The sequence below is a fragment of the Ylistrum balloti genome, unplaced genomic scaffold, assembly GCF_031769215.1.
Source record: "Ylistrum balloti isolate Yb309-2 unplaced genomic scaffold, AGI_CSIRO_Ybal_v1 Utg371804, whole genome shotgun sequence".
Classification (NCBI taxonomy): Eukaryota; Metazoa; Mollusca; class Bivalvia; order Pectinida; family Pectinidae; genus Ylistrum; species Ylistrum balloti.
In genome coordinates this window covers 84,041-111,887 of record NW_026782900.1, presented here as the reverse complement: position 1 = coordinate 111,887, position 27,847 = coordinate 84,041, and the positions used below count along the sequence as shown (strand labels likewise).

The 27,847-nt window shown below is 36.5% G+C and overlaps 1 protein-coding gene across 1 annotated transcript; it reads right to left on the bottom strand.

The window, feature by feature from the left end:
* Positions 1 to 7,224: 7,224 nt before the first annotated feature.
* On the bottom strand, positions 7,225 to 16,102 carry LOC132563622 (transcription cofactor vestigial-like protein 2). The gene is made up of 4 exons (XM_060228363.1): positions 15,716 to 16,102; positions 14,275 to 14,563; positions 10,385 to 10,795; positions 7,225 to 9,671 (listed from the first exon to the last, which is right to left on the bottom strand). Exons 1-4 carry the CDS (start codon positions 15,791 to 15,793, stop codon positions 9,625 to 9,627), a joined length of 825 nt encoding a protein of 274 aa, XP_060084346.1. The 5' UTR covers positions 15,794 to 16,102; the 3' UTR covers positions 7,225 to 9,624.
* Between the last annotated feature and the right edge of the window lie 11,745 nt (positions 16,103 to 27,847).

The window sequence follows — 27,847 nt, the reverse complement described above, 5'->3', positions numbered from 1 at the left end:
TCTTTTTTAAGGGATTATTTTATTACGTTTAAATTGGATACACATCTGATAAACAGTTTTGTATTACGGATTTGTAAGACGGAATATGTTGGTATAGCTAAACGCAGGTCGTGCTAAGGAGCGGCACGATAACACACGGAGCTGTCAGAATCGTGCGTCGTAAATGCTTAGAAATACGGCCTCGCTACATGTAAATAAATATACTTTTCTTATCGACTTGTGCTCGTGAGCTTGAAAACGGATATGGATATACTTAACAGCGTCTTCTTTCGGGGTTAACGGTGTTACATAACAAATGATAACCCCTTTAAGTGTTCCGTGTGTAGAAATTGACCTTTCACCGTTTGCGAGATGTATCCACTTGACAAAAGATACGAATGCACTTATTCAATTGGGCTTATCTCAGGAACCAATTAAATTATCATAAATAACCACGGAGACGACTTATAGTAGCGATTTAAAACCGCCTCTACATGAAGTCAAAAACATCATCAAATTTAATCTGGCTTTCCAATACAATTGAGCCGTGTTAAAACAAGATTTTTCCTTTAAGATTATGAAAATTGTGCAAATTGAATTATCCGTATGGGGAAGTTGTGAAGGATATTTGTATAGGCATGTAGGCTAGAACCTTGGGAAAACCATGCGTGCGTGCTGGATGTATTTGTTTTTAAGTATGATATTAAAAAAAAATCACAACTGCAATGATTATGTAGAATTAATTCTTTTCATATGAAGTCAATAAAACAACCGATTTTTAATAGATAAAGTAATAGTATTCTCATCAAAGTTCATGTCGTCTGTCTTATCACTGATGAAAATGGATATAATCTGTTAATATCACCACTCTGATAAATACCATGTACGAAAACGAAAATATTTCAATATGAATTATGAAAATATCCACGAAGAAATAGACGGAACCAAAGATCTAGTTTGTATTAGATATATCTACTTATATATACAGTGACGTTTTAATCTGTTTCATCCTTTGACTCAGAATTCTGGAGTTTGTTTTTGTGTGTTGACTTTCAACTCCTGATGCTTTTTACTTTGAATTCTAATTTCGTGTTATACGTTGATAAATGCTCGTTTTGTATTCATTCACTGATCGGTCAACATATGTGTTGAATTTGACAATTCATACTTTGTGTATGTGTACTAAATATTGCCTTGTCTCTTAGCTGATTTTGAATTCTTGTTTTGTCTGTGAGTGATTTATTTTTATTCTCTTTCTACTTTCATATTGATTTTGCATTTTCTTATTTGTTTTTTTCTACTTTGATTTATTTTCCATTTTCGTTTTTCATATTTTAATTCTATTTTGTCTCTGTGTTGATTCTGGGTTTTGGAATTCGTTTTGTGTGTATTTCTTCTTTGTCTTCGTATTTTGAGTACTAATTCTGATTTGTCTGTGAATCTTGAGTACTAATTCTGATTTGTCTATGTATTTTGAGTACCAATTCTGATTTGTCTATGTATTTTGAGTACTAATTCTTATTTGTCCTTGTATGCAGCTGTTTTTGTTGAATTGTCTGAGTATGGCAATTATGAATTACAATATAATAGATACTATTTTTAAAAACCCTTACATCATGTTTTAAAAAATAACAAGTAATTACAGTACATTTATTTTAAGATAATTTCAGGAGACAAGAGTTCGTACATGTATCAACACGTAGGGAGATAAAAAAATATGTACTATAACACTAACAGATATACAAATATAGATATTTAGGAACACACGTGTCTACATTTCAATGTAAATAAATATCAGTATAACCAAACACAAATGTCAATGGCTGAAATAGTATGATCATAATGATATGATAAAATATTGAAATCAATTACGTGACATATCAAAGTGAGAAAGCACCAAGAAAATTATTGCGGGGGAAAGTTACTGAAGATAGAATGAAGTACTGGGATTACTTACTTATCGGTACGTTTCGCGTATTAAGTTGATAAACTGTTTAACATCCAGAATCTAAAAAATAAGAGACATATTTCAGACATCTGAAAGGAGAAAAATAATTGTTTATGTTCTGACAATTGAAAAGAATAATGTTTATGTCTATTAGAGCTTGTAAATGGCAGGTAAAATTATCTTATCTGATTGCACTCTCTTTTAATTATTCTCATCATACTTAAGCACCACGTCACAAAGAGAACAATATTTAGAATCAAGGGTATGTTGCAAATTTTGGAAATGTTTTTTAATAATTCTAGGAAAATGTTCTTTAAAGATTTTCTCCAAAGTTACAAATAGGAAATGTTATATATGAATGTTTTAGATAAATTTGTTACAATAGTTTTTTTTTCAATATGACATCTCATTTTTACGGTACAGAATTGGTGACTGCCAACAAACCAAGGGTTGTGACGGGGTGAGATGTACTACTAGTACTCTTCTACCTACCAATGAAAGGGGCGACTTGCTGGGGTGTTGGAACTCAGCGAGCAATAAAGCCCTATTTACGACCCTACCAGCAAACTCATTAATACATATACCTAAACAGCAAGTAAACCAGAAAATCACTTTTTTAAAAAGTCTCTCCTCTGATTTAATTTCAGTAATTAGCTATGTAATTTTGTTATGACTTTCGGCTTCTTTGAGCTTTTTCATAGTCGGTGTTAACCTTAAGCGGAGAATCGTTTCAGCTGTGATGGTTTCTTTCCGCAAGGGAAAATCCAAATGTAACGGCCAAGTCCGTATAATCTGTCACTTATTTTTCTCCACTTACCCACGAATGACAAGCTTCCCAAGAGGAATCTTGCGGGAAAGGAATTTCTACGGGGGGTGGGGGATACCCCCGGGGATTACGAGACGATAAATCATAACCTGAGAGGAGGGTAGTGCCCGTATATTACTTACGTGTGGGAGAATGCGAGGCGCGTTGAAAGCCTGTGCAATACAAGAGACAGCATTATTTACGTACAAACATAGAGAAGTCGGGAGGTATTGGTGAGAAAGTAACAAGCAACAGGGACTAGGACGAGTGACAGAGAATCTAACATGGCAGGTCGACACATAAAAATCCACTTTCTATTCGGATTTAATTAAAAGCTTGTCCCACCTTTGTGTTTTTGTGACCATATTACTTTTGACAGATGGTCTTTTAAAAAAAATTGTGTATAGTGGAATTTAGATGTTTACGTGTACCATATTATAATAAGTATTCACGCACAGTACTAATATCGGAATTTTACAGGCCAAATATACATTAGTGTCAAAATATGATTATGTATGTCCCTCCCTCTTTTAAAGTATGTTTTACAATATATTATTTCATCACCCAACGGGTCTATTGTGTCCCATCATACGGACGTGTCGTAAATATTGTTAGACAAATAAAATGATTTGCTACATATTGAATTATTGGAGTCGTTTGATAAATTCCGTATTAAATCGAAGCTTGCGTTCTAACAAAAATAATGTTGGTAACTCGCCCCTCCTGTAAGTGAAATTTGTTGTCATATATACATTAGATTTGTCTTCACATTTTCAGGGCGATGCGGAGATTGTATAGGACTTACCCTATATGAGGTCATCATTGTGTTGTGATTGCCGTGTTTGACACCGTTACGGATAATTCGGGACCCGATAAGTAAATAGTCCCAAAACACCCATCATGTCTACCAATAACACCACTAATCTGACAGTAGCACGCGTCAGACTGACCTTCACACTGGTATGTACGACCGTAATCCCTGAGGTAATTGGATTTGTTAATGAACTACGCATCCGAACATTGCTGTCACTCAACGGTTCGCTAGGAATAGGCACAAATGTTGGTGCTGGGGAACAGGAACTAGACACAGTAGCCATATTTCTTATCAATAACCATATTGTAAAAGTTGCGTTTTGATTTATATTTAAAGCATTGATAAACGAATGGATTTGAAGCATAAATACCATAAGTATACGTTACGAAATTATTATTAAAACGGTTTAGACGACTGTTGACTGTTATCGTTGTTTAGGCCTATCTATAATTAACATCCAAATAGCGTGACTATTTATTGTATATGGAATAGTATCACTGTGATGATAATCCGTTAAAGATAATTAATTCCATGATAAAGGATTGTTCCCGAAAACCCTCAAACTTATAATTTCCTAAAAAAATGAATATGTTCGTTATTTCTAATGAAAATGAAACCTATTTTTAAATATGTTTTAAGTTACCCCGACAAGATTCTTTTTCCTATTCCTAAACGCATATTTTAAACTTAGGAGTCAATAATATTATATTTAAGGGTAATGTTGCGACTTATCAGACACAATCCAAACTTTTGCTATGAATAAGGAGCACCATTCCAATGCGAAATAATGATATATATTCTGCGCAGTTATAACTATTTCCGGGAAAAAACAAGACTTCAAATTCGGAACACATTATTTGGGTAACAATGCTGGTAGAATCAACAATATAACGATTACATTTGGGAAAAGGATAAACAGCAGGCGAGTTTTGGAAATATAGTTAAATGAAAATAAAGCAATATTTTATGCAATTTACATTACATGTGTTTCCATGATAAGATAAAACGTTGTGTGTTTGGTCATGTGAAACTATTAATCAAAGCCATCCTGTCGGAAGAAGTCTACCTCGATACCTACCTTAATGAGATACAGACACCTAATTAGTATTATGGTAAGGCTCTATCCCATAAATTCAGATACTTCACTTACTTGCAAGGTTCGGAAACCCATTACATTTCCCCCGTACACTTGCACAGAAAATTGAATGAATATACTTTATGCGTATACTATTTTTTGCTCCGTTTATGAAAATTGAATGTAATTGAAAAAAATAATATATATTCGTTTGCGCGCCTTCTATCGTTCAATAAACATTCTCATATCTCGTTTTCCTGAAATTGTTACAGAATTTCGATTTTCAAAGAGGTAATATAAGGGTTAGAGTTTAATGGGTACCATGTCTGTAGAAAACAGTTTCCATATACCAGTTATATTTAGAAGAAACAGAACACACAGGTTAATGCTGGTCTTTAAGTGGTGTATATTATTTCCCAGTATTATAATAATTATAGTTCAGAACGGTTAAAGCCCTGGTGGGGTCCAAGATATACCTTGTCGTGTAGAGTCAGACGAAGGACGATAATTCCGGATAAACCCATCAGTCGGCTCGTTTAGTAGTGGTTAGTTTATGGTGATGATAAGATAGTGGTTTAGTAGTGTGGACAGGTGTGGACACTAGTCCGTGACAAATTAACGTGATGTTAATGACTGTCTAGATAGTCCCAGTACACTTCCTGTCATCACGGACCATATTAGTGACGCAGAATGTCACAGCCCTCTCTTTCTTATCCTATTAATCACCAAATTATCTTGAAAACGACAAATTTTGGCGATGAATTTGAAAAGTTAATTGTTTGTCGGAGTAAATGGTCTTCTCTTCATTCTAATCATCTTAATTTCCATCAGACACTGGATGCCGGGAATTCTATTTTTGTTCGGGGGAGGGGATAACTGATGTCAGCGATGGGATAGGTGATGGAATTTCGAGGTTCAGTGATATCACTAACACCGTGATACCGCCATTGATTTCTAAACATGTCTCTTTATTTCAAAATCGTAGCTCTTTATAGGGTTTGGTAGATTCTCAAATTAATTGCGATATGTTTTCAGTTTGTTTAAAGAATTAATTCAGTATAGAAATGGGCCAAAACGAATTGTATGTCACTTGAATTATCGCCGTATTTCATGTAATATTTACGTAACGCGTCGTAGAATTAATATGCATTAATTAACAAACAAGCTAGTTATTACTTTTCTACAATCTCTCATATTAATGTGCCAATGAATCCCTTTGTTAGAAAACAGCTATTTTAAATATAGCTGGTATACCTTCATCAATGGTCCTGCCAGAACTAATGAAATAGAAGATTTGGGTAAAGACCATACACGTAATAATAACACAATGGAAAATGAAACTGAGAAATCCGTTAAGGATGTAACTCTCTGAATACAAACATTTACTGTATATTTTAGATGTATGATAAACATTAAAACAGAGACTGGAACCATATTTATACAGCATTACCGGGTTTGTGAGTCCTTTCGTAATGTTATTGAAAACTAAAGGACTTTTCTATGGGCGTCCTTTAATGATAATGTTAGAGAAATGTATATCGATAAAATGAAACTAAATAAGTCAAATGATGAAATTTTTTCACTAATTTGTCAACTAAGAACACTGAGATGATATGGAGAACTTGTTAATATAACAGTTCTAGAAATGACGAGAGTGGGTTTGTGACGTTTCAACTGTCGGCCTTGGATACATGTTTGAAGAAACCAATAACAATTCTGTTAAATTTCATAGTATTGTTTATAAACAACATTTATCTGACAATTTTCAACAAGAATGTCTTATGAAAGTCAATTATTCACCTAAAGAATTTTTATAGCAACATCTGGTTGAAAGTATTAAACTCCAGTCATACCTACCTAAATCAGTTAATTGTAATTTTCAGAAACTTAATCTTAAACTTCATCTGCGCATGATTTAGTAATTTAACATGGGCGATACAGGGACGTACCAGGGAAGAAAGAAAGTGTATTTTATGTAATTATAACAATATAGAAGACAAATCTCATTTTATTATAAAAAGTGTTGTGCAAATAACCGTACCAATTTTATTATGCCATATTATTTTAAAAAGCCTACTATGTTTAAATTCATTTAGTTACTCAAAGTCGAAAATGCAAAAGAACTTTAAAATTTAGGAAATTATCTAGCATCAGCAAATAAAAGTAAGACAGATTTATTGTCACAATTTAATTAGAATTTTCGTGGTCTCCTCCAAAAATATTACACCAACATAATGAATGATGACATGGTGTTTATAATGGTAAGAGTGTGAGTGTCTTTGTCCTTTTACCTGTTATTTATCCAATAAGTTGTATAACTTACGGAAAGAAATTGAATTGGAATTGGTATCCTGTCTTGTCTAACACTCTTAAATGGTTAAACCGTTGTGACTGTTTATAGCATCGATTGCTATCAATCTACGTATGTAATTAACTTTGTAAAATGAATGTTGCAAATGAATTGAGTTGAGAATCCAATTTATGCAAATGCGGCATCGTGTTTTACCAGATATATATGTTATTTTTTTTTAAATCAATAAAAAAATTCCAGTCAACTATCTTTACTACAATATACAAGTTTATAAATACATAACAACAAAACATTAATATTTCTTTGTTTTATTCTTTACTTCACACAGCTCTCCATTCTTACATTGATTCTCACAGTAAAATGTATATCTTATTTACATAAAACGTCATAGAGAAATATACATCCGATTCTATAATAATATATACATATGTTTTATCTATACAGTTCTTTGTGAACACACAACACACTGCTTTACTGCAGTAACGGGACAAACAAAGGAAGGTAAGCTTCTGTTTTACTGGGAACAGACAATAATACAGTAGCTGTCATTTACAGAACACAATGGTAGGTTAACTGTCGTTTTATTAAACACAAAAGTATGTTAGCTGTTTTACGGAACACAAAAATGGGTTAGCTGTCATTTTACGGAACACAAGATTGGTTAGATGTTTTATGGAACACAAGATTGGTTAGATGTCATTTTACGGAACACAGTGGTAGGTTAGCTGTTTTACGGAACACAATGTTAGGTTAGCTGTTTTACGGAATACAATTGTAAATTTTTGTCGTTTTACAGAACACACAGATAAGTTAGATGTCGATGCTATGAATGAATAAATGAAGGTTAGCTGTCTTTTTATGGAACAAACTAATGCAAATTATTTGTTGTTTGACGGAAGAACATAGTAAGGCAAGCTGTTGTTTGAAGAAACACGTGCGTGAAGAATGATAAACAATTCCTTACCGGAGAAACATTACGGATTTTTGTCGTTAAATGCAACAAACCAACCCCCATGAAGCAAAAGATATGCCAACATTGTCAGTGTATAGCGAGATCCAAAACGACAGCAATTTGTATAAAGGTAAAACAACGCGTAAATGAATATGGGTCCTGTATATCAATAATACTAAGAGAAATGCTCAAGATTCTATGAAGTTTCATGGGAATGCTTAGAACAGCGTTTCAAATTTGTGTAAATCCCATACAGCGTGTTTTATCTTCTGGACTACCGACAGGAATAGAGGAAATCAAAGGGAGCGAAGTGATCGGTATAAAAGTTTCGGCTCCATTCCAGGAATTTTAAAGGACTCTTTGAGACAGACGCGTCAAAGAATAGGTATCTGTTGGATCTCTCTGTCCGTACTTGACACTATTTTGGGTGGGAGCCCTTCCTGTCATTCGTGACGTCATCAGATATGACTCTCTTTATATCATAGAAACCCGAGTTTAACTTCACTTGGTAACGGTATATATACTTTAAACACATTTACTATTGAATGTGTTTCATTTCCAGGTGTAAAGTATACTCTATTTGATAAAATATTGACAGTAAACAGTGCGTAATATGTAACTATTGTACACAATTGTTACTTGTTCTGTTAGATCCTACGACAAAACAATGTACTCGCTTCTACTCAGATAGAAAATGCTAAATTTGCACATAAGGTTTTGCCGGCACAGTGAAGCAGTCTTTGCGTAGAGGGTTAGAAAGTTAGCGTGTAAAATTGTCATTTCAAATAACACATATAAACAGATACAATTAATAAGCTGAAAATGAAAATCGACAAATATATACGTATGATGCTGTCGATATGTAATGACCGGGATACCGGCGGATTCCGGCTAGAGTAGGGAAGGAATGCATAGATATTGTATTTTTGATTTCCAAATATTCTGTCAGATATCAACAGTCGTCTACGTGTCTTAAATACATTCTAACACACACAGACCTTTAACACAGGTCCCACACAGGTAGACGTTTTCACCTGTATCATCAGTCTCGTACAGGTAGACATTTACACCTTAATCAGCAGTCTCGTATCGGTAGACATTTACACCTGTATCATCAGTCTCGTATCGGTAGACATTTACACCTGTATCATCAGTCCTACACAGGTAGACATTTTCACCTGTATCATCAGTCTCGTACAGGTAGTCATTTACACCTGTGTCATCAGTCTCGTACAGGTAGTCATTTACACCTGTATCATCAGTCTCGTACAGGTAGTCATTTTCACCTGTATCATCAGTCTCGTATCAGTAGACATTTACACCTGTATCATCAGTCCTATACAGGTAGACATCTACACCTGTATCATCAGTTTCGCACAGGTAGACGTTTACATCTGTATCACAGCTTTATTTTATATCCCAATCATTTCAATATTGACTGTGAATAATTTTCCAGGGACTTTGCAGACGCCTGGGTACATCTGGGTACGCCGTATTATGTGTTACTGTCCTGCATGCGTTTTCAATCACAACAATTTGGCACTTTGATCACAATGCACGGAACATAGAACTCTTATCACATATGTCACGTGCTCAGTAAATCCTCATAATAACGAATAGTCACGTCCCTGCTGACGAGAAATCATGATACCACAATTAGGCGAAGACCTACGATAGATCTTTGGTGTTTAGTTTATGCACACATGACACCGGAAGTTTGTCATCAATGTTGTATTGACGTCACCAACACAATTCTCTCCGTGCCGACTGAAGCTGGTACTCCAGACCTGGAAAAACAAAATGGCGATAAGAATTCATATTTCTCAACTTCATGGCGCACTTAAAAAATATCCATGTTTTTATCGTTAACTAAAATGATGTTGCAACTATATCCATTCACTATTTTACTGAGAAAGTTTACACAATTCTCTGTCAGACATCCTCAGATAACACCATGGTTTCTTTGTATTCTAATGATTTCAGAGGTAGCCAGTGACCTAGAATATTGCTTTATATAAAAGTATTTCTGCAGCTTCTCTCATAGAATAATACACATTTGATGACTGCTATAAAATTTCCTAAAAGTAACCTCTTTTCTCTTTTCCAAAAGTTTCAAAGATTCAAGATTCAAGAAAATGCAGACCAAAACAAAAGAAACGGGCAAAATCTTTTATCAGAGTGAAACCTGTTTTGTAAGAATAGAATGATGTTCAGAATAATGAAATTGTACTAGATAGCCTGTGGCTTTGTATGGCAGCATCTTTCTAGTTTAAGGAATACCTTTGAAATTCATCGAAAGTGAGATGTGAAATTTGAAGACAGTCTAAAGCGATATAAAATTTTTTATTCAAACAGAAGCAGAGTTAAGAGATAATGTAAAGTGGACCGGAAATAAGAAATTACAGAAAATCTGAAACTAAGAAGTTAGTGACTTTCATTAACCAGGAACAGTAAAATGTTTCACTTACGAAAATTAGTACTATTTCATATATTTACTCACCAGACACAGTACTTTCAATGTTGCTTTTTGACGGAAAGTCCATGCCTAATCTTGAGAGTCCGTAGTAGCCACTAGATCCGCTCAGGGGATCCATGTTTTTGGAAAATTCAAATTTAGAAGGTCTGGAATCATAATTTGCTGGAAACACAAAGGACTGGTAGGGATTACTCAACTTGCTGGAAGTGTCAAGGGACGAGTAGGACAGACTTTGTCCAAGCTCCGAGTGTCCGTGGGAAGGAAGTCTGTACGGCCAATTGTTCTGTAGAGAGTACCAGGAGGGACTGAAGTACGTGTCCCTGGAGTAATCAAGTCCCCCTCCCGAGGGTCCCAAAGGATTGGTAGTTGCCGGGGGACGGTACGAACTATTCCAGAACGACGGCGGTAACTTTCGATGGCACATCAGTGGTTTGTCTACAAAATACAAAAGGGGACATATCTAAAGTACTTTTTTTCAAACATTTCATTAGAATTCATTAAATTGATAACATCAAATTCATTCTACTCTCACCTGTAGACACTACCCGAAATCATTTCAGGGACAAAAACGCTGGTATTCAGACCTTTAAAACATTCCTACCTACAAATTATTTGGAACTCATTAATTATATAGTGTTTCTTTAACACTAAATATACCAATATATATATATATGTGTGTGTATGATGATTGTTCCCTATAAGTGGTTATTTTAATGTTGTTCTTAGAATACGTCAAAGGCCAACATTAAATTTGAGTAAATCCAGAAATTGATATCGGACAAAACTATTGGTTTTGTCAGCTATTGCGATCGAAAGACATTCTCAATAGTTCTAAGGTTATGGCTCGTTTGTCAGTGGTTTTACCAAAGTTGTTGAAGTTATCATTAAGATAATAATACACAATAGATGATATTTTAATATGAAGATGGATGGACAACTCTAATTCATTTGATGTCGTTTGGTAGGATGGATTACTTGATGAACAGAAGTGTGTTAGATATACTGATAACCAGTAGAACATCCTTTTTCATATGTAGGAAATGGCTCATCCCTTAAGCAGGTTAGTTTTCATTAATGATTTATTGAACCAAGTAGAAACGTGGTCAGGGTGCAATCGTTACCGACAAAAACTGCACAACATTATTTCTACTCGTATCCGATGTGTGAATGACAGTTTTCTATCGTTATTGTAGCCTTTGTGTACGGCTATTCTCATCACACGGCTGACTGTGAAGAAAAGGTTGGTAACGTTTTAAGATGTATAATTAGGAGAGTATAGACAATTCAAATTTTACTGTGAGGTCATATGAAGCGTGAATTAGATAAACAGGTACGGATGAGTTTAGTACATATATGACCTATATACTAAAAACAAAATGAACATATCATTGATATTACAAACACGTGAATCTTTATAAAATAAAATATAGTTCTTTAAAGTCAACCTAATGGTTACTGATCACCTTACTCGTCAGATTTCCTTACCTGGATATTTATAGTGTGTTGTAAATATCGTTATACAGAAGGCCAAATTCTACTTTACGTATTAACAATATATTATAGATGACATTTTATTTGCCTTAATTTGATTCGCGAGGATATTTTTCCCTACGCGAGAATATATTTTCCTTCGTGACATTATTTGTGTTCGTTATGGTAACGGCCTTATTACGTATGTTATCATTGCTGTCTAGTTGTACAACTCGTTTGTCGTTTCGATATATTTATTATTTGCTTTGCAGTTTGGAAGAAATAAATTTGGGAATGATACTAAAGTGATATTTTACATTGTTTAACAACTTAAAATAGTCCATGATGTATTTAATGATCTAATGTTTGGCACTGGTTTGAGGCAGTTTCAGCATCTATAACATGGTACGATTTTTATTTGTCTAAGTCAAAGCAAAATGTTCTAAATAGCGGTACGTATATGTAAAGTATATCATAAATTCGTGACAAATTATATCTATATTTTGTTCTTTGTGATATGGTATTTTTGATGTAAGATCTTTCTTAACAGACAAAAGAGAGGTTGAAAAAAATAGCAAATAAAAAAATCCAGGTCGACAGAGTTCCATTGTTTTATCTGCCGTTATTTGTATCTATCATTACTGTCCGTCTGGCTGTTTAATCACAAAAGGAATAGGTACGACTTTTTACTTACAGATACATCCGTTCAAGATACACATCACGTTTACGTGAAACATTCTCACAATACACCGATATAGGAAATATGGAAAAGAAAGTTACACTCCATGATAAATTTTTGGCAGGATGCATGTCAAAGATGACGGTTATAATATTGAAATTATCATAATTTTATATTTAATTGCTTTGAAAATAAATGCGCAGTGAGAGTATTACTAATACCTATGCATTGGGGTAGAGCGTATTTGGTGAACAGCAGTTCCGACCTACCAAAAGGTTTTCAGTATTTGACTCGCGAACAAAAATACCCGACATACATAAAGATATAAATCTGTTAAGAAATATTTAGTGATAAGAATTTTACGCTGTTTTGTAATGTGTATATATCATAAAGTTATCGTTAAGATTTATGCTAAATTACAAGTGGATTGGGGAGTTCGCGTTGTGGCTCGACTAACCGAGGTCGCTCAGCCCCCAAAATCCTTCGTCGGTGTGAAGGAGGTGTGGGATCGAATGTTCTGTATGCCCCAGGGAGTCATGTTAGGCTGTGGAGTCGAGGGCAGAGTTTATCAGCTGTTCACCGTTAATTCTTACTAGGTGATAATTGACAAATACGACGCCATAAGTCTTATCGCTGGTGAAAGCTCCCGATGGAATTGAAATGAATAAGGTAGATACTTTAAGAACGGCGGGGATCGTGGGTTTGATGATTGTACCCACACCACCAACTTATATAGACATGTTAATATAGTGTACATAGAGTCTAAATATCAATACAGATATTGATGTATGATAAGTTTTAACTGTAGACAGAAAATGTCAAACTTTATCATGCTTAATATGCCATAAGGAAGACACAATCATAATGCACATGTTATGACGCCAAAACAAAACTAATCGTAACTATTCGAGTAAATAAAAAAACTTAATGACAAAGTGGGATGTTCAAAATTTTTATATCAAATAATACAATAACAAAATTTCTTCATATGTTTACGTCAGGTTGTATAATTTCTCATTGTTATCTTAAACTAATTTTCTCCAGTTTACCTCCACCGAATATTTTTTCTTGATTACCAAAAGATATACCCAGTAAAAAAATCTACTGCAGTTAAACATTAAAAAAATATAAGAATATTTTATACACATTCGGACATGTTTACATTATCATTACTAAGTGCCAAGACTACAAAAAATACCTAGTAGAATTTTTTTATGTTTGTATCTATCACCAATTTTAGGGTTTTGTCAAGTTTTCTTATCTAGTTATTACTATTCGTATTGTTATTTATCATCAATTTTATTTTAGAGTTTTAGCTATCGGCAGCTTAGGTGGTAAGTTATCACTAATGTTCAGACATTAAGATGGCACACATCTACATACTTATCGTTAGCTTACATGTTATAGTATCAATTTTAAGTCTTTGTTTATCATGTATTTTAGGTTCTTAATTATCATTTTTTTGTTATCACTAATTTAATTATTTAATTCGCACCTGTTTGAATTTTAAAGTTATCATTACATGTAGATTTCTCCGTTTTGTTAATTATTACTAATTTGTATTATTGTTATTGTCACTAGATTTAAATGTGTATTCAGTTTAAAGTTATCGGCTATCGCCAATATCAGGATTTTATTAATCACTTTATTTAAGTCTGTAGCTCGTACCTGTTTGAATTATTATTGTTATTGTCACTGGATTTAGATTTGTATTAATCACTAATTTTAGATAAAGTAGGCTATAAAGTTTATGAATTCAGCTTACCTGTTTTGCGGAGTGGTGTCGTACCACGGTCGGCCGTGAAGCTGCTCGGCTGACTCAGTGCACGAGAAAAATGTTCGTCCACAACTGTCGCTGTGTCACCGGTGAAGTAATTTAGTAGCACACAGTTGGGGTTGACATACTGAGACGCCTTGGGTTGACTCTCCATGTCGACATTGGTGCTACCCAAGTCGGCATTCCTAGAACCGTTCGTGTTGACAGTATCCGGGATGGAAGGATACGCGTTGTTTGTGTGGTCATACAAAGGGGCACTTCCGGTGGAACCGTATTTCTGCAAGAGAAAAACGTGTAAGTTAATTTTAGATAAAAGTTCAAGCTTCGGTTTGGTTCTGAATAATTAAAAGTGAAATGGAATAAATAAATCAGATGAACAAATCTAGAGATAAATTAATCAATAGATAAACAGTGAGATCAATGTCCGCCACACTGTTGGTATATAGATTTTTTCATTGTCTTATTATAGACAATGAATGCATTGTGTGTGCCGGTCACTGTGCTCGCTTGAAAAAATAAAAAGATATAAAAATATAGAATAATAATAATAATAATAAAATCAGTCAATATCTTGAAACATTATTATTTAGAATTTATCCTAGCTTAGTCGACGGTGTCAGAATATATTACATAGAGTAGTCCGTGCGGGAAACAGAAGTTCACAATGTGAGACAGCCGGCGGTGGCCTGTTTACTTGTATTGCAGTGCATACATCTATGCGATTTCTACATCTTACATTACTCACAATTCAGAAAAAGATATTTTTCTTTCCTCAATGAGAACAGAAAGATTCGAAAATTAAAAATCCCATTTGCGATTCCGACTTTATGAGTCCGATGACAATTTCGTCACACTATTATGTTTTAACATTGTTTCGCCTCTTGTTAACTCTAAAGTCAATTAAAATCCACATTTCATACGAAGAAGTAGTGGTGAAATACGTCCATCTCCTACACACAAAATAGACTTAGTAAAACCCTGAAAATCACACCGACCTGAAATCTGGAATCTCTAGTCCCGACGATAGACGGACGATATTATAACTACTAATAGCTCAACAACATTTGGTTTACGTATCGGAAAATATTTTTGCACATCGTATGAAATGAGGAAAGAAATGACCGTTATTTCTGGCTAAAATCTCAGACATGTTATGGAATTTCTGTTGGTATCGGAGAAAATATTTACCGCAAACGTTTTACGAATCATTGCGTGTGTTACCCTATGCGCGTGGACCGACTGGTATGTTTGTTCAGAAAGCGGAACTATGTGATCAGAAAGCAAAAATATGCGATCAGAAATTCCTACTTTCTTTTTAAACTATTTCTATTGGCACGTGTTTAGTGGGAAAGCTGAAAGAAGAAAGAAAATCAATTTCAAATGAAAATTCTTTATGATGAAACTATTTGAGACTTGCATGTGTACTTACCGATATGTCATTGGTGGGGGTTTTATGTGGAAAGTACGGAGGGTACAGCGGATACATCATATCGGCACAGTTACTCATTCCGGCGGATCCAAACTATTCAGAAATGCATTCTCGTGGAGTTTCTACCATTCTATAGCACATAACCGGTGTTTTTCTTTCAAGTCCTGAGAAGTAACGGAATAATTCAAGTATCTCTCTCATTTGTCGAAATCCGATAAGCTACATGTCAAAATGTGCACGCGAGCCACCCGCGCGGGATATTTGCATAAATCTGACATACGTTGATCCAATCATAAGTGCTGATGGCTACAAGCCGCGCCCACATCTCCTCAGCAACAGACACCGATAAAGATCACGCGTCGATGTCGCATCACTCGCCTATGTACGGGGGTGGAGACTCGCACGAGATCAGCGTACTTGACTTAACAGTATCACGTGCATTATCACAGGTGTAAACATCATAGATATACACATCACAGGTGTAATTGTCACAGGTGTAAACATCTCATGTTTAAATATCAGAATTGTAAGCATCAGAGTGAAATATCACAGGTATAAAAGTCGCAAGTGTAAACATCAGAGATGTAAATATCACAGGTGTAAAAACATCACTGACATAAACATCACAGGTGTAAAACATCACTGACATAAACATCACATGTGTAAAACATCACTGAGATAAGCATATAACGTGTGTACCATCACAGGTGTGAAAACGATGTTGTAATCATCAGAGGGGAATGTCACAGGTGTAATGGTCACAGGTGTAAACATCACAGGTGTAAACTCGTGTATTTTTTTTCATTATTATAAAACATTCTAAACACTTGCTTTGAATGAAATGTATCTGTAAGCAAAGATTCTGAAAAGAAGTTTGGGACTCTACAGTAGCAGCGTATATGGAGAAACACGTGTTACATAATATTGTTATATTACTCAACTTCATACGAGGAAATGCGGCGAAAGACATTTAGATATACCTACCAAAGATGAATATGGCAGAATTCTCTCTGAGATGGTAGGGATAGTGATTTAAAAGGGTAGAAGATATTAACATTAAAAAAAAGTTTCGAACTTCTTATCAGGCTATATATATTTAGGACAAAGAAAAGAACTTACAATATATGCTGTAGGGCGTGGTTCTCTCTCCCTAGTACTTTACCGTAAAATGTGGTTCTCTCTCACTAGTACTTTACCGTAAAATGTGGTTCTCTCTCACTTGTACTTTACCGTAAAATGTGGTTCTCTCTCACTAGTACTTTACCGTAAAATGTGGTTCTCTCTCACTAGTACTTTACCGTAAAATGTGGTTCTCTCTCACTTGTACTTTACCGTAAATGTGGCTCTCTCTCACAAGTACTTTACCGTAAAATGTGGTTCTCTCTCACAAGTACTTTACCGTAAAATGTGGTTCTCTCTCCCTAGTACTTTACCGTAAAACGTGGTTCTCTCTCACAAGTACTTTACCGTAAAATGTGGTTCTCTCTCACTAGTACTTAACCGTAAAATGTGGTTCTCTCTCACTTGTACTTTACCGTAAATGTGGTTCTCTCTCACAAGTACTTTACCGTAAAATGTGGTTCTCTCTCACAAGTACTTTACCGTAAAATGTGGTTCGCTCTCTCTTTACAAATGTACTCTCTCTCACAAGTTTTACCGTAAAATGTGGTTCTCTCTCACAAGTACTTTACCGTAAAATGTGGTTCTCTCTCCCTAGTACTTTACTAAAACGTGTACTTTACCGTAAATGTGGTTCTCTCTCACAAGTACTTTACCGTAAAACGTGGTTCTCTTTCACTAGTACTTTACCGTAAAATGTGGTTCGCTCTCACTAGTACTTTACCGTAAAATGTGGTTCGCTCTCACTTGTACTTTACCGTAAAATAAGGTTCTCTCTCACAAGTACTTTACCGTAAAATGTGGTTCTCTCTCACAAGTACTTTACCGTAAAATGTGGTTCTCTCACACAAGTACTTTACCGTAAAATGTGATTCTCTCTCCCTAGTACTTTACCGTAAAATGTGGTTCTCTCACACAAGTACCTTACCGTAAAATGTGGTTCTCTCACACTAGTACTTTACCGTAAAATGTGGTTCTCTCTCACCAGTACTTTACAGTAAAATGTGGTTCTCTCTCACAAGTACTTTACCGTAAAATGTGGTTCTCTCACAAGTACTTTACCGTAAAATGTGGTTCTCTCACACCAGTACTTTACCGTAAAATGTGGTGCTCTCACACCAGTACTTTACCGTAAAATGTGGTTCTCTCACACCAGTACTTTACAGTAAAATGTGGTTCTCTCTTACTTGTAATTTACTGTAAATTGTTGTTCTCTCTTGCTACAATAATTTGTCGTTGGGTGTGGTTCTCTCACGCCAGTAATTGAAACAGGCAGATATGCCAGACCACTAGTTCCTTTATTACAACGCGTTTTTTAATTATGTAATTTGTGTTGGTGTATGGAAAATGATTTTTTTAAACTTTAAAAATGAGTAAATACTTTTTATAGTTGGATGGCGAAAGAAAATTAACATTTATCATAGTTGAAAACAGTATAACCAATTCAGTTACCTATCACGAAGGAGTTATCTTTTCTTGTAAGCTCTGTACCCGTAGCTGAATGTTAATGAAGTTGGTACTTTACATGTATATTTGTATGCTTGAAACGAACACGAAATATTTCATCTTAAATGTAAACTGTTTTACTTGAATATGTCCGCAAAGCATGAGCTGATCTTAATTAACATATATTTTGTATTATCAATACTGTGGTCTGTCTAGTGGGATGACCATTTGAATGGTAAACTGCCGCTGTTTCTATGTCAACAAAAAAATAATTGCTGATGTCACAGTGACCAAGTAGGTATTGACGACTGAAGACAGCGAACATCCAAATATAGTCAGCCACGCGTTTATCACGTGTACCAAGATTATATCTAAGACTTTACTGTTAGCAGTAGCAAGTCAATTATCACCTCTTCTTAATTAATAACTAGGACCGACCCAGAGGGAGGGGGTAGGTCCTATCACACAATCTAAGGCACCTTTAACACTACCATCCGTTCTCAGACGTATCATGAACAACTCCCCACATTCACTTTGTACAAAATGTTCATGGTAAAAATAAACAGAATTATTTAAATGTTAATAATTTAAAAAAATGATATACGACGGTACTGTAAAACAGAATAGTTGACGAAACATATTTCGTAAAGAAACAATATAATTCTACCTTAATAGATCCGTGAAAGACTAAGACGAATCTTTTATAATCAGAGTTGTATCAAAAAGTCTATTCCTAATACATTTTTGGGGGTTTCACCTTTGGCCATTGTGATATATATTGGTATTTATAACTGTAATCTGGTGTACCAGTGGAAGTGGAGGAAGGGAGGGGGAGTAAGGGGGGAGGAGGTGAGGGGGAGGGGGATGTGGTGTCAGTTACATGGCCCGGTCTGGTACAGATTAACACTGTCCTATGCAGGACGGTTCTCGTGAGAGTGATGTACTCAACGCTGTACCGCTCCCAAAACAAAATAAAATATTTTATGATCAATATATTTATTTCAGTTTCTATAATTAGTAAGACATTCAACTTAATTACTTTTGAATAAAAGACTGACAAATGTATTAGATACTGGACTGTAATAAACTTTGTACTATAATCCGGTCTCTATAATTCCAACTTATTTGCTTTAAGATATATAATTGGCTCTGCAGACTATTATACATTTTGAGTGAGGTCGATACCAAGATTTATCAACCCAAGACAAGATATTAACCGAGGTCGTAGCCGTGGTCAGTATGATTCCGTCCTGGTTGATATCACAATACAATAAGGCTATTATTTATGATTACATACATGTATATTAATCTATATCTATGGTGTAATACATGAGGTATTTTGGTGAACATTGACTTCACAATATCATATTGACGAGAACGACAAAAAACAAAAAACAAACAAACAAAAATAAAAAAAGAATAAAAAACGAAAAAAATAAGAAAGAAAACATGAAAAAAAAGAAAAGAAAAAGAAAAGAAAAGAAAATTAGTGTCAGCAATGAGAAAATGAAATCATAATTACGAATAATTTTGATATGTTAATTACTAACATTGATTTTTACGAGTTAAGTTTTCGAAGGACAAAAAAATGATGACAAGCTTCATGCAGTAATGACCATAGTTACAATTTAGACGCAATAATTAGGAAGACTAAATGTGCAACATGGAGTAAGGAATAGTATAAAACAATGTATAGTGCGTCTCTATAAGATCGGGTATTCCTGGGTATGCTCCATTCAATATCGCTTTATAAGCCGTCTAATCAAAAGACAGTTTACATGTTGAAAAATAAAAATAATGAAAAATGTTAACATTTCCTCTCTTACTTGTAGAATAACTCTTATCTCTCTGGCAATATAGCATTTCCTTACTGACACTTATAATGACTGTTAATACATATATCTTAAAACTTAGGATTTCAAGTACTACACAGTAAGTATTATTGTAGTAAATGTATGTTATTCTAATTCCCTGCAAATTGAATTGTTAATCAGTTTTGATATGGATCGAAATAGTCACAGGAAATGAGACAACACATTTTAGATAGGAAAACATGTGGTGTGATGGACGATGTCATCTATATTCCACATCTGGTTTCGGTACATAACATGATGTCCTAAAATATTCAACGAATCTACATATACTTCCAAACGGAATCCTGAAATTGGTTCCCAGTTCCTAGCTTATAGTTCCATTTAACTAGGAACCAGATCCAAGTTCCGTTTTCGCTTTAAAAAAGCGTTCGCTATTAGTACCCGGATGAGAAAAGCGGTCTGACGCTAGTGCTCGGGCGAACCGAGATCTACTGTTGGTACCCGTGGAGAACAACTGTTTGCCATTGGTATTCGTGCGAACTGGGATCCGCTGTCTGTACCATTTAGTACCCGAACAAGCTGAAGTCCGCTATTTGTTCCTGTGGAGAACAATGGTCTGCCGTTAGTACCCGGACAAGCTGAAGTCCGCTGTTTGTTCCTGTGGAGAACAAGGGTCTGCCGTTAGTACCCGGACAAGCTGAAGTCCGCTGTTTGTTTCCGTGAAGAACAATGGTCTGCCGTTAGTACCCGTGCGAGCTGAAATCCGCTGTTTGTTACTGTGGAGAACAAGGGTCTGCCGTTAGTACCCGGGCGAGCTGGAGTCCGATGTGTTTGATACGTTTAATCTGCTCGTCATAAAGCGAGCTTAGTTTGGGTTTGAAACCTCTTGAAGTGTTATCCTACCAAAGAAAATCAAGTATGCTATGTTTGATAACATTAACTTGCGGGAATGGTAAATATGTAAATTCCGGAGAAAATACAAGTATTTCTACCACGTGCCTATACTTATAGTCTTATATATAGCAGCTCGTGTTTCCAGAGCCTCCCCTCTCGTGCGAGGAGCACATAGATTTGCATACCAACACAGATTAAAGCACTCAGTGTAAAAACAGGATAGGTACATGTAAGAATTAACAAAATAAACCCAAATCTTTGTCCATTTTACATTAAGCCACGTGGTAATTTGAGAAAAATTGACATTCTGTTTTAATTAACTTGATATTACCATCGGCATCAGAGCACAGAAGCATGCCAAGACTTCGTGTGTTTTGATAAGTCTTCGCAAATCATCTAGATAAGGTTTACAAATGATTAAATATTGTGAACAAGTACTGGTACTCGTGTCGAAGTGAGGCGTATACCCAAACAAACGCTGTCACGTCACCCTAATCAAAGACACTCTCGCGGCATTAGGCAGTTTGGTAGTATGGTCTTCCTATCTGGTCCTACACTAGGCCTTGTCAAAGGCACTCTCGCGGCATTAGGCAGTTTGATAGAATAGGATTCCTAATCGGTCCTAGACTAGGCCTTATGAAAGGCGCTCTCGCGGCATTAGGCAGTTTGGTAGAATAGGATTCCTACTTGGTCCTAGACTAGGCCTTATGAAAAGGCACTCTCGCGGCATTAGGCAGTTTGGTAGAATAGGATTCCTATTCGGTCCTAGACTAGGCCTTATGAAAGGCGCTCTCGCGGCATTAGGCGGTTTGGTAGTAAGGTTTCTTTTTCTGTCTCATACTAGGCATGAAGTAATGAAAAAAGACAAATAATTTTGTGATATCATGCAATGTTCTCATTTGATATAATATGACATAATTCTATTACGGCCAATTAAACAATAAACTGTTACAGATGGAGTATAAAGTTGATATAAAGCCAATACGTGTATAAGATAAATAAAATGGCGTACGTTAGGGCGATATTCATTTCCCTCCCGTATTGGCTTCAAATCAACTGTATACTCCATCTGGTAACAATTTATTGTTTATATTTCCGTTCTCAAATATATATAAAAATCACAACAAAACAAAAACAAAGAGTCCGTCGTTTAGATTTCATGCTTAACCAAAATACTGACGTCAGCAAGTCCAAACACGAGAACAGCCGTAATAATATAGTTCCTCGTGTCATCATAAATAGCAATTGTATGAAACAGTAACGTCACAAGAGTAAACTCTATCAAGTTTTTTAATCATTACATTATTTTACATTTTTTTTTCGTTCGTTTTAAACTTAAAATTGCGCATTGATATTTCATTAAGAAGTGATGCGGCTCTCAGTCAGATTTCACGAAACAATGCGCCTACCGTTTCTTCGGGAATTATTTACGTTTTCGTGTAGTGGAGTGGATTGATGTGATTTCCAGAATAGAATAATTACTGAAATTATAAATGGAAGTCGATCCTAGTAAGAGACGACATTTTGTTTGTAAAGGATTCTACATTTGTAATTTGGTCAATCAGATTGACGTCTAGTGTAGCAAACGAAGTAGACAAATTTGGTAACCTAGAATGTTATGGCGATAATAACAATTTTGTTGCAAATTAACGTGTTGGACAATAAATTCAGTGTACTGTTATAATTTGATGGCTTTATAAAGTTACTTATTTTGTGAAGATCATATTATTAAGTCCAACAAGTTGGTATTTGTCAGTTCACTGTATATTGGTACCGAAGTGAAAGTGACCGGCGGTCGGTTTTGTTTACCTAGGAAACACCTAGAGTTCTTATACAAAGAACTAAACGATAAACTGGTGATTGAATGGGATACATGCGTCTGACCTAAGAATGAGAGCATTTAGACTCGGGAAAAGCGACATGACTTCTCATGTACCAACCCTGATCTCTATATAAGTCACTCTGAAAATAAAACACCGACCTTGTCTTATAATATTTAAGAAAAAGTTTAAACGTAGTCTAACTAAATTCTGCATAAAGTTGCACTGTAAAAATACTTAAATATAATGTAATTACGTTGTATGATAACTGTATAACGTAGACTTTACTCAGCGTAAGGTATTGTTTACAAGTCACGTGATATCATAATTTATGAAGAAATCATAATGTCATCTGTCAATGTCAATGCTTAAATTGACCATTTGATAAAATTCAAGTTTTTGCTCCAATCGTAGAAAGCAAAACACCAATATTTTCATTTTCTAATGGTTTTTCCACTACTGGTGCCTGGAGTCTGATGTCATGGTCTGCGATTCCACAGTGACACGACCTATACCGTCTGTCCTGGCGGGAATGAAAAGTAAATATACATTCAAGATTTATACATGGGAATTGTGTCCATCCGCTCTGATTGGTCGGTGATTGATAGGTGCTAACTTGTAAACGTCTTTTCTTCACACAGCATTAAATACAAAATATGCGCAAAAAGGACATTTGGCCGTCAACATCTCTATCCGATCCCACACAAATAATGCCATCTCTCGTTTCAGATGTTATTTAAGGTCTTAACCTCATGTCTCGTATTACCTCGCATTGTCTCGAGCATCGCGGGACAAAATGGCGATGCACAACAATTTACTGTATCCAAACTGGCAGTTTGATGAGGAAAGCATCTGATTTTTTCTCCTAGGTTGACAGAGCTACATAAACTGACACGATCAATTACTTGCCGAAGAGCTTATCTGGATATGGTGTTCCAGGGCTGCCTTTTCACACCGACATACGGTAAACACACACACGTCATGGTCCCCGAGGGTAAGGGTTGACAAAGTATGATTCAATGAATATATAAGAAGTATATTGTCAATGTTCCCCGAGGGTAAGGGTAATGAAGTGACAAGCTTTCTCGTGAAGGTGTCCAACTTAAATGTCATTGTTCAATCTGGGTACAGAGTTTGGTCGGAAGATTACGGGAAGGGAGATTGTGGGCAAGCAAGGGGAGGTGTGGCGGGAGGGAGGGGGTGTTGAGAGGTGAATGCAGATGCGTGTGTGCGTAAAAAAGGAAGAAGATACGTTTGGAGACATTTGGCAAGGAAGAAGATGTTATAAGAGGAAAGTAACGTTGAAACGAGTGTTACGACAAGGCGTAGAGCAGTGAAGCTACAATGAGACGAGTATGGTAGGGAGGAATGTGTTGGTAGTACAATGTACATTGGGTGATGTGAGGATGAAGGTGTTGGATGTACAATGTACATTGGGTTGGGTGGTGTGAGGAGGAAGGTGTTGGAAGTACAATGTACATTGGGTGGTGTGAGGAGGAAGGTGTTGGAAGTACAATGTACATTGGGTGGTGTGAGGAGGAAGGTGTTGGAAGTAAAATGTACATTGGGTTGGGTGGTGTGAGGAGGAAGGTGTTGGAAGTACAATGTACATTGGGTTGGGTGGTGTGAGGAGGAAGTACAATGTACATTGGGTGGTGTGAGGAGGAAGGTGTTGGAAGTACAATGTACATTGGGTGGTGTGAGGAGGAAGGTGTTGGAAGTACAATGTACATTGGGTGGTGTGAGGAGGAAGGTGTTGGAAGTACAATGTACATTGGGTGGTGTGAGGAGGAAGGTGTTGGATGTACAATGTACATTGGGTGGTGTGAGGAGGAAGGTGTTGGAAGTACAATGTACATTGGGTAGTGTGAGGAGGAAGGTGTGGGAAGTACAATGTACATTGGGTTGGGTGGTGTGAGGAGGAAGGTGTTGGAAGTACAATGTACATTGGGTGGTGTGAGGAGGAAGGTGTTGGAAGTACAATGTACATTGGGTGGTGTGAGGAGGAAGGTGTTGGAAGTACAATGTACATTGGGTGGTGTGTACATTGGGTGGTGTGAGGAAGGTGTTGGAAGTACAATGTACATTGGGTGGTGTGTACATTGGGTGGTGTGAGGAGGAAGGTGTTGGAAGTACAATGTACATTGGGTTGTGTGAGGAGGAAGGTGTTGGAAGTACAATGTACATTGGGTTGGGTGGTGTGAGGAGGAAGGTGTTGGAAGTACAATGTACATTGGGTAGTGTGAGGAGGAAGGTGTGGGAAGTACAATGTACATTGGGTGGTGTGAGGAGGAAGGTGTTGGAAGTACAATGTACATTGGGTGGTGTGAGGAGGAAGGTGTTGGAAGTACAATGTACATTGGGTAGTGTGAGGAGAAGGTACATTGGGTGGTGTGAGGAGGAGGTGTTGGAAGTACAATGTACATTGGGTGTGTGTGAGGAGGAAGGTGTTGGAAGTACAATGTACATTGGGTAGTGTGAGGATGAAGGTGTGGGAAGTACAATGTACATTGGGTTGGGTGGTGTGAGGAGGAAGGTGTTGGAAGTACAATGTACATTGGGTGGTGTGAGGAGGAAGGTGTGGGAAGTACAATGTACATTGGGTTGGGTGGTGTGAGGAGGAAGGTGTTGGAAGTACAATGTACATTGGGTTGGGTGGTGTGAGGAGGAAGGTGTTGGAAGTACAATGTACATTGGGTGGTGTGAGGAGGAAGGTGTTGGAAGTACAATGTACATTGGGTGGTGTGAGGAGGAAGGTGTGGGAAGTACAATGTACATTGGGTGGTGTGAGGAGGAAGGTGTTGGAAGTACAATGTACATTGGGTGGTGTGAGGAGGAAGGTGTGGGAAGTACAATGTACATTGGGTTGGGTGGTGTGAGGAGGAAGGTGTTGGAAGTACAATGTACATTGGGTTGGGTGGTGTGAGGAGGAAGGTGTTGGAAGTACAATGTACATTGGGTGGTGTGAGGAGGAAGGTGTTGGAAGTACAATGTACATTGGGTGGTGTGAGGAGGAAGGTGTGGGAAGTACAATGTACATTGGGTTGGGTGGTGTGAGGAGGAAGGTGTTGGAAGTACAATGTACATTGGGTTGGGTGGTGTGAGGAGGAAGGTGTTGGAAGTACAATGTACATTGGGTGGTGTGAGGAGGAAGGTGTTGGAAGTACAATGTACATTGGGTTGGGTGGTGTGAGGAGGAAGGTGTTGGAAGTACAATGTACATTGGGTGGTGTGAGGAGGAAGGTGTTGGAAGTACAATGTACATTGGGTGGTGTGAGGAGGAAGGTGTTGGAAGTACAATGTACATTGGGTTGGGTGGTGTGAGGAGGAAGGTGTTGGAAGTACAATGTACATTGGGTAGTGTGAGGAGGAAGGTGTTGGAAGTACAATGTACATTGGGTGGTGTGAGGAGGAAGGTGTTGGAAGTACAATGTACATTGGGTTGGGTGGTGTGAGGAGGAAGGTGTTGGAAGTACAATGTACATTGGGTGGTGTGAGGAGGAAGGTGTTGGAAGTACAATGTACATTGGGTAGTGTGAGGAGGAAGGTGTTGGAAGTACAATGTACATTGGGTTGGGTGGTGTGAGGAGGAAGGTGTTGGAAGTACAATGTACATTGGGTAGTGTGAGGAGGAAGGTGTTGGAAGTACAATGTACATTGGGTGGTGTGAGGAGGAAGGTGTTGGGAGTACAATGTACATTGGGTTGAGTGGTGTGAGGAGGACGGTTTTGAGGAGGGAAAACATTTCAAGATATTTAGCGAAGCAGGACGTAGCTGTCGCGTGACATTTCCAGGACATTAAATCGAGGAAACCGTATGATAATGTGAAGATTAAGTCCTTATAAACAGTTACCAGCAGGCGGACATGACTGATGGGAAATGTCTAATTGTTCAATTAATTCGAATGAAGGTCGTCTGAAAATTATGACATCAATTTGTTCAATGGAGGAATACACTTACGTGCATCGCTTATGTTGGGAGGACCCAGTTAGCGCGGGTTGTCACCACCGCGAAAACACTTAGCCTTGTAATACAGGAACTAAGACCCCATTCGTTGTCGAAATGTGAGCATGTTTTTCTTGTTAAATAAACATTTTGTTAACACGCCTTTCGATGTGTTGTGAACAATTGCAGCCGATCTAAACTGGTATGAAAAAATATCTTTTACTTTTTAAGTTCGTGTCCTGTCGAGAAAGTCACGGTTTCCACTCGAAAGGGAATTTCAAATAATAACAGATGCACCTGTTGAGGACGTGAATATAGCAGTACACATTTAATGACTTTACACCCAGATTTACCGCAAGTTCTATAAAGCAATCGATGTTTAGGGAATGTTTATATGTTATATAAAATACATTAATAGACCAATCAAAATTAAGGACTGCGTCTGGTATATAACGGCCGACATATGCAGTACCTTAACTATTCTGGAATGTTGATTGTGTAAAGTTCGGCTTGAAAACTAAAAATTACCATGTAAGTTATTCCTTAGATTTGTGAAGAAGACCAAACAAACTAGAAGAGTCTTCAGGCCAATATTTGTAATTACTACTCTGTAACGAAAAATTGGATGTATTGCTTTTCACTGCTGCTTTTGTCTGTTTTGACCATCCGAATATCCTTCAGTTCTAATTACTGAACAACTCATTTGGTCTGACCACCAGAAAACTCGTCTGTTCTGACCACAAGAAAATTTACATGTTTTGACCACACGAAAGCTAAAATGTTTTAACCATTTGAAACCTCGCTTCTTCTGACTACCAAGTCCTGGTAGATCAAACGCTGGTTAGAGATAACTAGAGGATTGTGAAATTTTTAACATGAATGAAACAAAATTGGAAATAATTCAAAGCTGTAGGTTTGTTGAGGTAGTTCAGACTGTTATATTCGGAGTGTATTTGTATTTAATACTCTTTTTTGTTCAATAGCAGCAATTCAATTTTTTCACTATCCACTGGTCAACCTTTAAGCAACCGAGGCCTGAAAACTCGTTTGTTTTGACCACCAGAAAATCGATCCGTTATTACCACTAAAAATCA

Coding starts and splice junctions, on each gene's coding strand:
- LOC132563622 (XM_060228363.1), bottom strand. CDS start 15,793: ATGAGTAACTGTGCCGATATGATGTATCCGCTGTACCCTCCGTACTTT. Junction 14,564..15,715: donor CCCCCACCAATGACATATCG/GTAAGTACACAT, acceptor TTTCTCTTGCAG/AAATACGGTTCCACCGGAAG. Junction 10,796..14,274: donor GACACCACTCCGCAAAACAG/GTAAGCTGAATT, acceptor TGTATTTTGTAG/ACAAACCACTGATGTGCCAT.